Source organism: Pristis pectinata, chromosome 1 (assembly GCF_009764475.1).
Source record: "Pristis pectinata isolate sPriPec2 chromosome 1, sPriPec2.1.pri, whole genome shotgun sequence".
NCBI classification, from domain to species: Eukaryota; Metazoa; Chordata; class Chondrichthyes; order Rhinopristiformes; family Pristidae; genus Pristis; species Pristis pectinata.
In genome coordinates, this window is record NC_067405.1 from 105,303,468 (window position 1) to 105,319,344 (window position 15,877).

General features: G+C 39.2%; 1 protein-coding gene across 1 annotated transcript in view; it reads left to right on the plus strand.

Moving 5' to 3' along the window:
* Window positions 1–1,177: 1,177 nt before the first annotated feature.
* The window catches only part of LOC127570143 (neuronal PAS domain-containing protein 3), an 886,300-nt gene continuing 871,600 nt past the window's right edge, over window positions 1,178–15,877 (plus strand). The window contains exons 1-2 of the mRNA XM_052015421.1: window positions 1,178–1,597; window positions 5,438–5,476. Of these exons, the coding sequence (XP_051871381.1) occupies window positions 1,428–1,597; window positions 5,438–5,476 (209 nt within the window). The 5' untranslated portion in view covers window positions 1,178–1,427. The remainder of the gene's footprint in view (window positions 1,598–5,437; window positions 5,477–15,877) is intronic.

Here is a 15,877-nt window from a genome sequence, read left to right on the forward strand (position 1 = left end):
TAATAAGCTTGCCTCATAAACCCCCTTTAAACTTTTCTCCTCTCACCCTAAAGCTGTGTCCTGAAGTATTTGACATTGGGAAAAAGACTGATTATCTACCTTATCCATATTTCTTGTAATTTTATGTAATAGCGGTCAAAATGGTTGGACATGGGGGAAGCAGAGGGTTCACGTTTGAGGACCCAGATGGGGAAGGATAGATGTGTGTTGAATGGGTGATGGAAATGTGGGCCAGCCAGGGGGGTGGTAGGGGTAAAGAGTGTAACAAAACCATTCAGGGATCACACAGACGCGTGGCACTGACATCCTTTCCTGTAGCTCTGACTTGAATGGTTTAATTCCCTAATCTATAAACCAGCTACGGAAAGTTAATTCGCATTCCTCCAATATTTCGATAGCGTTTATAAACCCAATTAATTGGTCATACAATGCAGTCCACGTTGGCCTATAAATAGTTTTATTATGAATACATAAATTGTTACATATCTATACCGACAGTGTTAATGAAGGAAAAAGCTGAAATCAGATCTCGGAAAGCCATTTTGTGGCCTTTAGGGACATCCAACAAGTATTAAAAGTTAATGTTTGCAACTGTCCGAAGCAGCTCTCACAGGTGGTGCCTGTGCAGGCATCAAGAATGCACGTTAGTTCCAGTGAACGCGCACACTCCCGCGTACAGCTTAATCACAAGCAAAGGTTGCATCGGACAACGGTTCTGTTCGATGTCCATCGTGACAGTGCAAATAAACGCGTTAAAACAGTTTGACAAAAATTTGCACTGGAAAGTAAAATAAAACTAGGGTATTATCGGTTATCTATCTGTGCATCAAAGTGCCAGGCTGGATTTAGAAGGATTTGCCTCGGTTTTCGCCCGCCGCGCAGCTCGTGCCATCCCCTCCGAACTCGCCCGCTCGAGATTTTTTATTCACCCCCTCGACGTTCCACAACTAACGGTCGAAAACTGCGCGCACGCGCGCGTCCACGCACTCCAGCCTACCTTGCCCGGGAGGAGGAGGGCACGAAGCCCAGCGAACGATGCGATTGGCTGCGAGGCACCGCGCGCCAGAATTGCTGTTGGGTGCCAGCGAACCAGCAGCGAGCTGCTTGTCTCCAGTTGAGGGGCAAGTTGGTCTTCACTTTCTCCGGGCAAATTGCAGCAAGTTTGATAGCCGTAAACCCCAGCGTCCCGCCGTCCCTCCCTAATTTATTTCTCCCCCAGTGGAGGAATCTGCATGCCGACTCACGCCGTCTCGCCATCCGCAGTGCTTAAGTAGAAAATAAATAAGGAAAAAAATAAAAGGACAGCACACCCTCACGGCGTGGAAGTTATTACTAATGGGATTGAAGTTCAATTTGCTACTCAAGGAAAAACCGCAGTTTAGTCAGCCTCAACCGTGGAGCTGGTCGTCGGCGATTCGAGTACGGGGATGATCAGAATTTTCCCGGATTTCAGCGTACAAGTAACGGCAGCAACTGGTGGAGGAGGCGGTGCGGTTACTGCAGCACCTGGAGTGGGAAGAGCTGCTGCCGCTGCCGCCGCCGCCAGCGCTGCTAATGGGACACCCCAGGACGTGGGGCTCACATCTTACCAGCAACGGTAAGTGTCTCTCACACATCCTCACATTGTCAGCGTCTCAAAGCATGCAGTAAGTCTTCGGCTGCTTAAAAAATACACGTCCATCTCAATCTTCCGATCTTATTTCATATATATATATATATATATATATATATATACACACACACACACACACACACACATGTCTGCAGGAATATTTGCCATTCCCCTTCGCGCTGAGTGGGTGGAATAATCATCATGTATTTGCACGATCGCCCGTGATTAAATTGTCACATGTTTCCCATAATAAACAGTGCATAAAAGTTAATTTTGACATACTACTTCCAACATGTGGTGGAAACGGGTTATGCATCTGGCGGTTGACACCGGCAACCCGAGGAAGCGCGGACAGTTCTGCCAACGGGAGAGGGAGAATTGAAATAATTCGTAAATATGCCCCAATTTCATCAATTGAAGGCAAGAAAAACAAACACGCGGGGATATATCACATAAAATACCACGGAAGCCAGGGTCCAGCAGAAACATAATTTTAATAAGTTCACGTACACTTGGTAAAACCAGAGATCTGGGTCAAGCTGATTTATGTATCCTTGCCACATTTAATGCAACACCGACATTTTATAGCAACTGGTTTTAAATCCAAGGAACTCTAAACAAAAGCCAAAATAAAAGATTCTGATAATTTGAAACTGAAAATGCCGGAAATACTCCACGTCTAGAAATTTCTGTTATTGTCAAAGATCACCATAATTTATTCGCATATAAAGTACAAAACGTAAGTTTTAAAGCTAGATCTTTTCCCTGCAATTTTATTTTGGTCATATAAGTGTTCGCAGATCATAGAATTGATTTCATTTCTTTTGGGGAATACAGTTTTGCTATATACTGTGTAATACTATCGATGCATTAGCAGAATTTTTGTGCAATAAAATCTGTTAAACATTCACTAGCGACTATATTGGAATCATAAGTTAGCCACTGGGCAAACAAATGTTGAAATAATGTGACCATTACAAGCACATAACAGCTTCCTGAGATTAAGGCTTAAAATCATGTTTAAAAAGTTTTGTTTATAAAAATCCGCATAACAGCAGACTTTTCTAGACTACTTTTAAGGGTTTAATATTAACTGAAAGGTTTGGAGAACATTTGAATTCTGGCCACAACATTTAGTCATTTTGTTATAAGCGATCAGTACCTGACAGTTAAAATAGGCGAATTTGTTTAGCGGCTTGTCAATTAATTTCTTATTTACCAAATAATCGACACATTCGATTATCAGATAAATAAATAAAAAGTTTAGCAACAGCGATTTTGTCCTTAATACGTAAAATCCCGAACTTTCGCATTTAAGCATACCATCCTTAAAATTCGTACTCAGTGAAAAGCAAGCCACAGTATACCACCGAGGACTCCAAAATGAACTTGGATTCCATTTCGCTGCTCACAGAATGAAGTAAATTGTCATATGACTACATATATTTTAATGTTTCAAAAATAAAATTTGGTGAATTTGAGAATAAATCGATTCGCCAATATTTATCAGAATGCAATTAAGAGAACTTGGACAAATCTTTTTTAATTACCACCAACTTTCCCACCCACCTGCGTACAGTTTTGCGTCGCGGCTGATGGAAAAATGACTCGAAATCAAACATTACAAATATCCAATTAAGAAAGTTACTTCTATATTTTGTCGCTATGGCTAGTTGCTTTCTGCTGCTTGTTAAGCAATGTTGGCGTTGTGAAAATCACAGTCTAAAATAATAGCTGTTAGATATGATACATGGCATGCATCTAATAACCCCAATCTGCATTGATACGTTTTAACCAAAAATCAGAATATTTCTGGCTGCGCAACTAACTGAAATGCTTTATATAATGCTTGGATACATTTCCATGAAAAGCGTGATGAAACTCCCCACATAGATTTATAGTAGCTGGAGTGCCAGGGTGATGTCAAAGCAAGTTACCAAACATGTCGCAGAACATCTTTAAATCAATATTTTGCAGCAACAGTAGTCATTGGTACTTCCAATTGAAACGATTGTTTTTATTTAGTTTTGTAAATCACAGAGAAGAGGAAAGACAGGCTTAACTAATAATAATAATTACGTGCCAGGCACTAAGTTCCTTTGGAACCGAGCAATTATTTCTGGGGCGCACGCCAAGAAGCTTAGGTGACATTTCCAGGCTGAATAGGGCTTTTATTATGAAAGATTACACCGGTTTTTCTAAATAAAACGACGGATATTTTAAATGTCACTTATCGCTTTAATATTGTACAGTAAAAACAAAGGTTTTAAATCTGGTTGATAAGATCCCATCAATATGCGGTGATATTGTATCAGGTCTCAGCTATTCCCCCATAAAGTGAATGAAACAGCAACTGAGTGGCGTAGTTGCGCCAGTTACAGTATGTGTCCCTGGGAAAGAGAGCGAACGAAAGACGGGGAGGGAAAATGCACGGAGAGATCCAGTAAGACTTTCTCTCGCAATGGGAACCGAGGTTCAACGGGAAAGTGCAGTGGTGTGATGATGCCCATCGCTGTTTGTGAGTCCGCACTTGCAGCTTTAATGCCATGCAATCTTTTTCGGATTATTTGAGGTGCAGCCAAGGCTCTCTTTACTTTTCTTGGCATGCTGGTTGGCCCCGACTCGTGCTCTGTACACAGCGCTTCTCACTTCTCTCTGATGGCTGGTAGTGCCGGAGCCAGACAGTTGGACTGGACTTAACCGTAACTCTGCAATGGGTTTCCTCAAATAGTATCCGTGTCTTTCCCACTGCACCACCGGGCCGCAGCTAGACAAAGCAAAACAAAAATCAAACAACAAAAAAAGCAAAGTAGCGGCTGACGAAAAAAATGGCGCCCACCAAGCAAGGCTTCCAGCACGACCCTTCAAGACGTGAACGGTAACGACAGTTGTTTTTGTGGTGTGATTCTGGTTATTTTTTTGGATGCCATATTACTTTGGTAGGAGTTTGGCTCTGACCTACCAGCTACCGACTGCCACTACGACCTCTCCACCCCTCCCCCCGCTTTTATCCAAAGCCGGGGTAAGTGGCCGGCCTTGAAAGCCGCTCGTAACCACCCCCCTTTCTTCCGTCACCGACAGGACGCATCCTTGCAAGGAGCCACAGTCTTATTCACAGTTTTACCTGTTCCGCTTCAATTTGTATAAGAAAGCAAGCGCACTCTTTGATTTCCTCAGCTCTCCTCATTTATATTGCAGAGACAGGGCCTATGACACTATGTATAGAGAGGCCACCATTGCTCTACGGCTCGGTGCTCACTAGGCCAAACTGGAAATAAGCTTTTTTTTGACAGGAGCTTGCTATTGTAATAGGACATTCTGAGGCGAAGGTTAATATACATTTATATAAACAAACAGAAAATAGTTACAAACTGCAAAATTAACAGGCAAGCAAGCAGACACATTTAAAACAAAAAAGACATAACAAATGTATAGAATTTAAAGGTGGATATTAACAACCTAGTATTTAAATAGTATTAAACTTTTCCAAATTATCTTCTCATTTCTTTATATTGTGGTGTAAGAGGTAAAGGAAAAGTTTACACAAAATATGTAGTTGAAGTACATATTTTCCAACATAAAAATAAAATCTTAAAAAAGTCCACAAATTAATGTGATAATTTTAATTTAAGATGAATAATAGTAATATTTTAACTCATTCTGAAATAGATGTAAACTCTAAAACTGAAGAATAATTGGCTTCAAGAGAAGATTAGTGGACGTGGATTATTCATTCAGTCATAAAAATAATGTCATACAATGTACTGGCAGTAGACCTTCTGAAGAACTCAAAGTTTTTCTGTTAATTTTTTCTGCTTTATTCAGAGGACCTTCATTCTGCTACCAAGCTTCAGTCATGCCAAGGTATGAAATGTCTGGTTATTGGAGGATTTGTTTAAGACAAAAAAAGCATCATAGAAATAAATGGATAAATTAGGTCCCTAGAGTGGACTGAAAAACTGTCATTTTAGATAACGATAGCTCAAAACAACAATGACATCATTAATAGAAAAGTCAACTATCGCTGCATAGAATTGGCTTAACTTGCAGTTTACATGTGGTTGAAAGTCAGAATAATCACCATGGAGTGAGAAAAGATGGTTAGTCCTTGGGAAAGCTTATTTTATCTATGCCAATAAAAATGGTAAAATTTTGTGATTGATACATCATTACAAAATTATTTTGTGCTCCTTTGATGTGTAAATTTCAGTTAATTGTGTGTTATTTAATGCAATATTGAGACTAATAAAGCTTCAGGTTGACAGTAAAGCTTGAAGGTGCCTATTCTAAATGTGCCTTTTTTCCTCTGCTGAAGTAGTATTAAAGTAAGTGCATTTATAGCAAGACAACCTTGGTAATCTTCCAGACTAGAGCACAGAAGTAAATTTTCATGCCATTCTGGGAATTTATCAGAGATTGGAATCTTCAAGATGGAATTAATTTAGAGGAGAAACTTCATAGCTTTGGCCTAAGTGCTTTTTTTATCACCTGTATCCATTTGGTATTCTGAGACGGTAAATCAAAGAGTGTGATTTGTTATTCTGCACGACTTGAGAGTGGAACTAAATAATACTTGGTTTGAAATTTTGATAGAAGTTGTAGGAGGATATATTTAATTTGATGCTTCTTAATATATTCTTCTTTGCACTGATGCTGTCATTTTAAAAGCTGGTTTGAATGATTCTGCTCATCGAGTTGGGGATATGTAATTATTCAAAATGAAATAGGCTGGTCTGTATCATGTAGTTTAGTAAGAGAAAAAAATGATAAAATGTATTCATGTCCTTTGTTACCTTCAGTGTTTAAATTGAATTAATGTATCTGACATATTTTGAGGAGTTTGCCTTCAGTTTTAATTCTTGAATTCATCAGAGTTGGATGGGACATGCATAGTAATTGGGGCATGAGTGTTTTCATAATCTTATCGAAATTCACCATTTAATTGTTATCTGTGAGTATTCTTCCATGCAAAATTATTATGTTTTTAAATCATAAAGTAGCAAGTATAATATGATAAATATTTTAGTTTAATTTTTGAACACTAGATGCTTCTTGTAGTTTAATTATTATTTGTTATTTTTTTGTATTTTTATGACAACTTTTGCAATAGAACAGAACCCAAGAAGAACTCAAAGCCCTTGCATATACTTTGGATCACCAAAACAGTAAACTTCTAACAATTTTTTTACACAACAATACTGCAGTCATTGAAGGATTAATGAAGTTCTATATGAAAATATTGAACAATGAGAGTTTAACATTATCTTTTGTTTTACAAAAGTATGCAATATAAAGATAACAAAAGGGTTTTAAAATAGCAGACACACAGATAAATATCAGCTTCTTTGAAAGAGGACTATTGCAACATTTTATTTTAAATCTTTTGTCAACTTTTCTTTCATTTTTAATATTCTGTTGAAATAAATACATTAGAAGAAGTGTTGCCTGTCTGGTACTGAAAGTTGAATCTAAATTAAAATATAGATTTGTTTCCTGTGATCATTAATGCTTTTGCAGAAAACATTTGGTGTGGTTAATGCTATTATCTTTGACATTTAAATTGACAAGCAAAATATATTTCCTTAATTTGAAAATAAACACGTACCAATTATTAGATGCCAGAAGCGGATCCTTTGCTTGGCACAGCTATGTCAGGGAGGCACGATGCAGAATACGTGCACTTAAAGGGAAAGGTTTCTGAAATTTTTGTTCTTAACAATTAAAGTATCTCTTGTATACTTGACAGATGGATTAAGAACAGCGCACTGGAAGGGGTTGTGAGTCGCAGGAAATATATATAATTTGGTGGGAAAGGGAGGGTGAAATGAATAAATATTAGTATTATGGATTTCAGAATAATGCAAGCTTTTGCAATGAATAATAAAACATCACTCAAATGTTTCAACACAACAGATCAACAAAGTAAAATTGAAATAAAAAATAAATACTTGTTGCTTTAATTCATTTAAGCACTGCAAAGTCAGAGCTTTCACCCAGTTGGACATTTTTAAAATGATTTTCTAGTAGTCTATGGAAAATACGTTTGTGCTTTGCTTTGTTTCTCCAAACACTCTAAAAGCATTGTGAGGAAATAGTGATATAGGAAATGATTGAGCAACATGCAACAGGTCAAAAAATAACATCTGTGTTTTTCATTGGTTTTGTAATGTTAGCTGATATCCACATTGTGTTTTGTTATCACATGCCAGGAAATTTCATATTTTTTCCTTTTGTGTCTTACTGAGATTAACCTCGTTCTGCAGTCTTTTCTCCTGCATGTACTATTGCTATGTTCCTATCCTCATGTAGTCCTGAGGGGAAATAGATCATACAACTTTCCATGTTTACAGGAACAGATCTTTTTTCAACTGTTCTTTAATAAGTTTTGAAATATTTAGTATTAGCAGCTGAAATTTTCAGCCATTAACATTTGGGAATTAAGGTGGCAATGTCTGCCGATTTGCGTAAGTGAATCGATTGTTCTATACTGATCAACAGGAACAGCATATAACTAAGGTAACTCATTGTACAGGCAAATGTGGTAACAATTACAATAGAAGGGCTTGATGTGGTTTATTTTTGACAAGTGCCGTAATTAGTGAAGTTTAGATTAATTGTTAGAAACATGAATTCATCTCCCATAAGTATCTAGTAAGTGAGGATAAACTGGCAGAAAAATTGCATTAAAACCATACACAGTTATCCAGCAATTTATAACATGGAATAAATAACCCATGATTTGCAAATCATCAAAACTTGTTTGCCAATTTTTGCTATACCTCAGTTCGTCTTATGAAAGTATTAACTTGCTGTCAACTTCCCTTTGATTTTCTGTTTAAAATTGTTGTTTAAAATATCGCTGTTTAAGTATTGATTACTGATTAAACTCATTGCAGAAGATTAAGATCAAAAATGCAAGGATTTACATTGGTGGGAATTATGTACCTTCAATACCTGTCACTTTCTGCAGCGTAGAAAAGGATAGATTGAAACTGCAGTCTCAATGCTAAATTGTAGATTTTCAGCACATGAAATCTTTACACTTTTTCTTTTCCTTTCTCTTATTTGTATCTTTCTCAATTAAATCACTTTTCTCTGTCATTATTTCTCTTTCTATAGTTGATCTGATACATCCACTCTGTTTCATTCTCTGCTGTTCCCACTTTCTTAATCTTTAAAGGTTAAAGAGAGAGTTTCTTCTTTATCGTCATCTCAGGCGCCCAATTGAGCTTGTGTTCAGCAAATTGAGCTGTAAATATTTTGAATTGCAAGCTGAGAATAAAAATCAAAGTAATAGGAGAAGCTGGAAGATGTCTCCAGTCCTTCCATCAAATTCTGAGACTACATTTATTTGCCATCAAGTATAGAAGTACATGACTTATAATTGAGGAACTTTCATTACACACACACACACACACACACACACACACACACACACACACACACACACACACACACACACACACACACACACACACACACACACACACAAATATATATATGAAGACCTCTTTCTTCTGGGGTTGGGTGAGGAGTACAGAAGAAGGTTATAAAACTTTAAAATTATAGTTAGATTATTGAAGAATGAGTATCTCTTCACACAAAAGTTATTGGACATTGTTGAGGCTGAGACTGCTACATTGAGATTGGTAATTTATGTTCCAGCAGGTGTATGAAAGGACAAAAAAAGCCAGTAGATGAAGATAAAATACCAAATATTAGTGCTGTAATTGAAGGGTGGAATGGGTTTGCAGGGCTAAATGGCTGATTTCTACTCTTGTGCTCCTTCTACCCTTCACTTGCCCATCATACTTCTCTGTCACTGTTAGATGCAGATATTCATTTGATTTATTGTTGCTTTGCTCTTTCAAGCTTTTGTTCCAAGTTAGATTTTTTTCATTATACCAATCTCTTGAACGGTGGTAAAAGTGAAGCTATCATTAAGGAAGAAATAGCGAGACATCTGGATAGAAGTGGTTCCATCAGGCAGACGCAGCATGGATTCAGAAAGGGCAGGTCCTGTTTGACAAACTTACTGGAGTTCTTTGAGGATATTATGAGTGCAGTGGATAGAGGGGAACAGATGGATGTTGTATACTTGGATTTCCAGAAGGCGTTCGATAAGGTGCTGCATAAAAGACTTATCCATAAGGTGGGGATACATGGAGATGGGAGTAATGTATTAGCGTGGATAGAGGATTGGTTAACCAATAGAAGGCAGAGAGTTGAGATAATTCTGTATTTCTCTGGTTGGCAATCAATGGTGAACAGGGTGCCACAGGGGTCGGTGCTGGGCCTGTAACTGTTCACGATATACATTAACGATTTGGAAGAGGAGACCAAGTGTAGCGTATCTAAATTTGCTGATGACACTAAATTGAGTGTAAAAACAACCTGTGCAGAGGATGCAGAGAGTCTGCAGAGAGGTATAGATAAGTGAGTGGGCAAGGGTCTGGCAGATGGAGTATGATGTTGGTAAAGGTGAGGTCATCCATTTTGGAAGGAAAAATAGAAGATCAGATTATTATTTAAGTGGTGAAATATTGTAGCATGCTGTTGTGCAGAGGGACTTGGGAGTGCTTGTACATGAATTGTAAAAGGTTGGTTTGCAGGTGCAACGGGTATCAAGAAAGCAAATGGAATGTTGGCCTTCATTGCTAGAGGGATTGAATTGCAGAGCAGGGAGGTTATGCTGCAACTGTACAGGGTACTGGTGAGGCTGCACCTGGAGTACTGCATGCAGTTCTGGTCTCCTTGCTTGAGGAAAGATGTACTGGCTTTGGAGGCAGTGCAGAGGAGGTTCACCAGGCTGATTCCGGAGATGCGGGGTTTAGCCTGTGAGGAGAGATTGAGTAGCCTGGTACTATACTCGCTGGAATTCAGAAGAATGAGAGGGGATTTTATAGAAACATATAAAATTATGAAAGGTATAGATAAGAGGCAGGAATGTTGTTTCCACTAGTAGGTGAGACTAGAACTATGGAACATAGCTTCAAGATTCAGGGGAATAGATTTAGGACTGAGATGAGGAGAAACTGCTTTTCCCAGAGAACAGTGAATTGGTGGAATTCTATGCCCAGGGAAGCAGTAGAGGCTACCTCATTAAATATATTTAAGACACAGATAGATTTTTGCATAGTAGGGGAATTAAGGGTAATGGGGAAAAGGCAGGTAGGTGAATCCGAGTCCATGGCCAGATCAGCCTTGATCTTATCGAATGGCGGGGCAGGCTTGATGGGCCAGGTGGCCACCTCCTGCTCCTATTTCTTATGTTCTTATGACCTTTCTACAAATGCAAGATCTTCCCATGCTGCTGCCTGTATCGTATTCCAAGATTCATTCAACTGCTTCTGGTTTCTCTTGTTTCTCCTCTCATGGTTAGTGCTAGCCTGATCCAACAATCTGGAGTTGTCTGTCCTGCCCTTACTCATTTTCAAGGATATATTAAAAATGTCCATTTCCTGACATGATGTAAACTGGCTGTTTCCATTATAAAACCACTGTTATTATCAAATTATAGTTGAAGTTTGTTCAGCCACTACCAGTTCAGGTACTTGGACTTCAGTTGTACAAATGTTGTGAAACTCCTGAAGGATGGCTTGTATGATTCTATGAAGACTGACTACTTCCATTTTTTTGGAAAACCTTACACCTTCTCAAAATTTCTCAAAATTTGCCAGGCAACGATACTACTTCCTTTTCAATATTGACATACTGACCTATTCAGGCTCGCGGAGCCTATGATCACTCCTTAATTCAACTGCCTTTCCATTCACATTGTGCTTGATGGTCCGTATCAGCATGATGTGCAGATGGGCTTGTTTCTGTGCAGAATGACTCTGTGAGTATTTCTACACTCTGTCACTTGCTCTTTTCCTGGGTATTGACACTCCAACTATGTGGGATTTGCCTTTCTCAATATTTTTTGATGCCAGCACACTTACTTCAGTAAAAGTTCCTGGCTTTCTGATCTGTTTCCTTTAGGTCCTGGAACAACTGTTGATCCTAGATTGTGGCAGGATTTTTTAATACCACCTGCAGTCTCATCATTTTCCACATCATTTCTTACAGACCACTGCCCTTCCATTTCCCTCAGATTTTACAACCTTTCTTCAGGTGGTCCTAAATCCTTAAACCTTACAGCAAACTGTTACTTTTCTTCTCGCCTCCCATAAACCACACATTCTTCATCCCAATTTGCTATAAGCTCTGTGAGATTGTCATATATCACCAAGGATATAGAATCTGAAGGAACATATTCTGTACATAAAGAAAAATATGGTATGGTTTACATGGAAAAATGCATTCAAAATTTATTGCAAAACACTGCTTAAAAATCCCAAAATACCATGTTAAAAAAAAGTAGTTTGACTTCATTCACTGTAAACTTACATTGTATGCCAACACAACTTGGCTGTTAGAAAACAGTGTTTCTTGTAACTCACCTTGACACAGTGAAATGCAGTTAGTTTAGATAATAGCACCCAATATAATGAATGCTTATGATTTCCACCTCACAAAAGCAGAGAAAGAAGTGCTATGGTCCATTTTGCCTGTACTGATCTTAGGAAAAAGCCATGTAGTCCCATAGATTACCTTTTTCCTTAACTTTGTAAACTTGTTCTCTTGAAATGCTTATTCAATTGCCTTTTACAGTTCTCTTGAAAATCTGATCATACCACCCTTTCAGGTAATGTATTCCAAATGTGAAATAATTTCTCATTTCCCCTTCTAGATCTTTTGCCAATTATTCTAAATTTGTGCCCCTTGATTGCAGACCCAACAGTGGAAACTGCCTTTTTCTGCTTTCTCTTTCAAACACCCTCATACTATTGGGTATTTCTGTTAACTTTCTTTGCTCTAATGGACCAACTCTTCCAATTTTTCTGATTTATAAAGTCAAATATTACTTAACCGCCTTTTAAAATAGAAAATGTTAGAAATACTCAGTAAGCCAGGCAGTATCTGTGGAGAGAGACAGATATTTCAGATTTCAGATACTTGGCCTTTTAGTACAACAGGGAAAATTTAGAAATGAAACAAGTTTTCAAAGAAAGAAGAAGTGGGGGAAGGTCTATGACAGGTTGGACACCAGGAAAGAATGAATGACACAAATGGTGATCGTGCCAGGTAAAAAAGGGGTGGCAAAATTATGTGTGGAGGACTTGTAACTAGGAGAATTCAAATGAAATCTGAAATGCCAGAAGTGGTGATCCAGCCTTAATGAGTATACCTCAGTCATCACTGGTTTCAGCAAGAAATGCATTGGCAGCTGTGTTCTGATGAACATAATTAGGGTCTATCCTAACCAGAAACCTTGGATGAATAGGGAGATCCACTCTCTGCTAAAGTCCAGATCTGAGGCTTTAGGATGGATGACTCTGTACTGTACAAGAAGGCCAAGTATGATCCCTGTATAGCTATCGAATACCAAGAAAGAATTCCAGAACAAGCTAAAGGCTCAATTCAATCGAGCAGATGCCAGACAACTGTGGCAAGGCCTGAATATCATCGTGGGCTATAAGCCAAAATTGGGCAATCACTGGCAACGATGCGTCTCTACCAGATGAACTCAATGCCTTTTATGCTCGTTTTGAGCAGGCAGACAAAGTAAACAAGGTCCATCAAGGTGCATCACCACCACACCTCCATCCCTCCATCCCACCACCTCCCCCCAACCCCCCCCCTCCGCCCCCCCACCTTCCCATCCCCTGCTGACTCTGTCCAATACATCTTGGTGGCAGAAGTTACATGTGCTTTCACGAGAGTAAACTCTTGGAAAGCAGTCGGCCCAGATGGAGTCCCTTGGGGGGAATTCTGTAATTGTGCACCAATCAACTGGCAGCTGTCTTCACTGACATCGTCAGCTTCTCACTTCAACAGTCTACTATCCTCATGTGCTTCAAGGAAACTTCCAACATTCCAGTCCCCAAGAAAAATAAAGTGTTGACTAGTAGCTATAACATTGACCATAATGAAGTGTTTTGAAAGATTGGTAATGGCCCACATCAGCACCGGTCTCCCAGACAATCTAAACCTCTTGCAGTTTGCATACAGGGAAAATAGGTCTATGGAGGATGCCATCTCCCTTGCACTACATTCAGCTCTGGATTGCCTCAACAATAAGAATACCTATGTCAGGATGCTATTCATTGACTACTCCTCAGCCTTCCAACACCATAATACCAAATAAGTTCTCTAAATTCCTGGACCTTGGCCTTGTGGCCCCATCTGCAACTAGCTTCTAGACTTCCTGACCAGTAGACCTTGGTCGGTTAGAATTGGTCATAACATTTCATCCACCCTGAGCCTCAACATTGGTGCTTCCCAGGGTTGTGTGCTCTGTCCCCTGCTATGTTTCCCGTATACACATGACTGTGTGACTAGGTCCAGTGCCAATTCAATTTTTAAGTTTGCCGATTATACCTCTGTTATCAGCTGGGAGGAGATCGCAAACCTTATGGTGTCAGAACAACAACCTAGCCTTTAATGTTAGCAAGATGAAAGAGTTGGTTGTTGGCCTTAGGAAGCGGGGTTGGGGGGTGGGGGGCAGAGAGTGGTGGTGAACACAAATTCTGTTCTCATCAGTGGAACTACTATAGAGATAGTCGACGACATCAAGTTCCTTGGCATGTATATTACCAGCAATCTCACCTGGTCCCTTCACACTGATGCAGTGATCAAGAAAGCACACTCTTACTTTCTTCAGCGTGTCCATAAGGTTTCTCTCGAACTTATACAGATGGACAATAGAAAGTATTCTGACGGGTTGCAACTCAGCCTGGTGTGGCATCTGCTCTGCTCTTGACAGACTGAACCTGCAGAGAGTAGTAAATATGGCCCAGTCGATCACAGGCTTGTAACTTCCTTCCATCCAGACCATCTTCATGGAGTGTTGCTTCATGAAGGCTAGTAATATCGTCAAGGGTGCCTGCCACCCTGGCCATTCCCTTTTTTCTCTTCTACCTTCTGCGAGAAGATACAGGAGCTTGAAAGCCTAGATGTCCAGACTTAAGAACAGCTTCTTCCCCACTGCTCTCAGACTCCTGAACTAGTTACCTCTTTCACACTCTCTTCCCGGCAGTGCTGCCATGTTCTCGTACTCTTAACTCTACCTCTGTTGGTTATTCCACTATTGTCATCTTAGTTTTTTGTTACACTACTTCAGATTGCACTACAATCTTTGCACCATTATGCTGTTTTGTGCTCATTGTTGTATTTATTGTTTTATTCATTATTACGATGTATACTATTTACACCGCAAACTGTGAGACCAAGGAATTTCATTGCACCCTGGTATACAGTATATGACAATAAACTAATCTAACCTAATCTAATCTGAATGCTGGACATGTGAGATGAATTATTGAAATGGACAATTTCTTGAAATCATTGAATCCTTAAAAAGCTATACTAAACATGCTTGATGAAGTACTATTCCTCAAATTCTCATTGGACTTTGTTGGAGCAATGTAGAAGAACAATTATACAGATGTCAGAGTTGGAGTGGAAGGAGAAATAAGGTCATTTTTTGAGTCTGAGTGGAAGTGTTCTACAAAGCATTCACTCAATCTGCCTTTGGTTTACCCATTGTAGAGGAGACCATTTCATGAACATTGAATGTAGTGTATTGAATTGGTGTGTTAAACATAATAGGTAAGGAAATTTCAGATGTCACCAGTCACATTTTTCCAAAGATCTGCATAAGAAAACTCAATGTTTTGAGCAAGGGAATGTGAAATTGAGTAACCATTAAAATTATGAGAGGCATAGATAAGGTGCATGCTAACAGTCTTTTCCCCAGAGTGGGGAAGTCCACCATCTTTGGTGATAAATTCCAGTAACTACACCACCAGTTTGACATCAAGGGTGATGCAGTTACTGGAATTTATCTTCAAAAATGGAGAAACTGAAGAAATTGCCGCGCATTGATCGAAGAGAGTCAGCATGTACTCTAAGGGTAGATCATGTTTAAGTAATAGAGCTATTTTTAAGGAAGCTCTTAGCATGGTGGATGAATTGCATTGTCTCAGTGGGCTTTGAGAAGGTTTCAAAAATGAGGTTGTATAAAATTGAAGAGCCATTATAGAGTCATAGAGCAATACAGCATGGATGCAGACCCTTTGGCCCAACCAGTCCATGCCAACCACGGTATCCACCCAGCTAGTCCCAATTTTCTGAGTTCGGCCCATAGAGGAATAAGTCCCGCCTCTCCATGTACCTGTCCAAGTGCTCCTTAAATGATACTATTGTACCTGCCTCAAT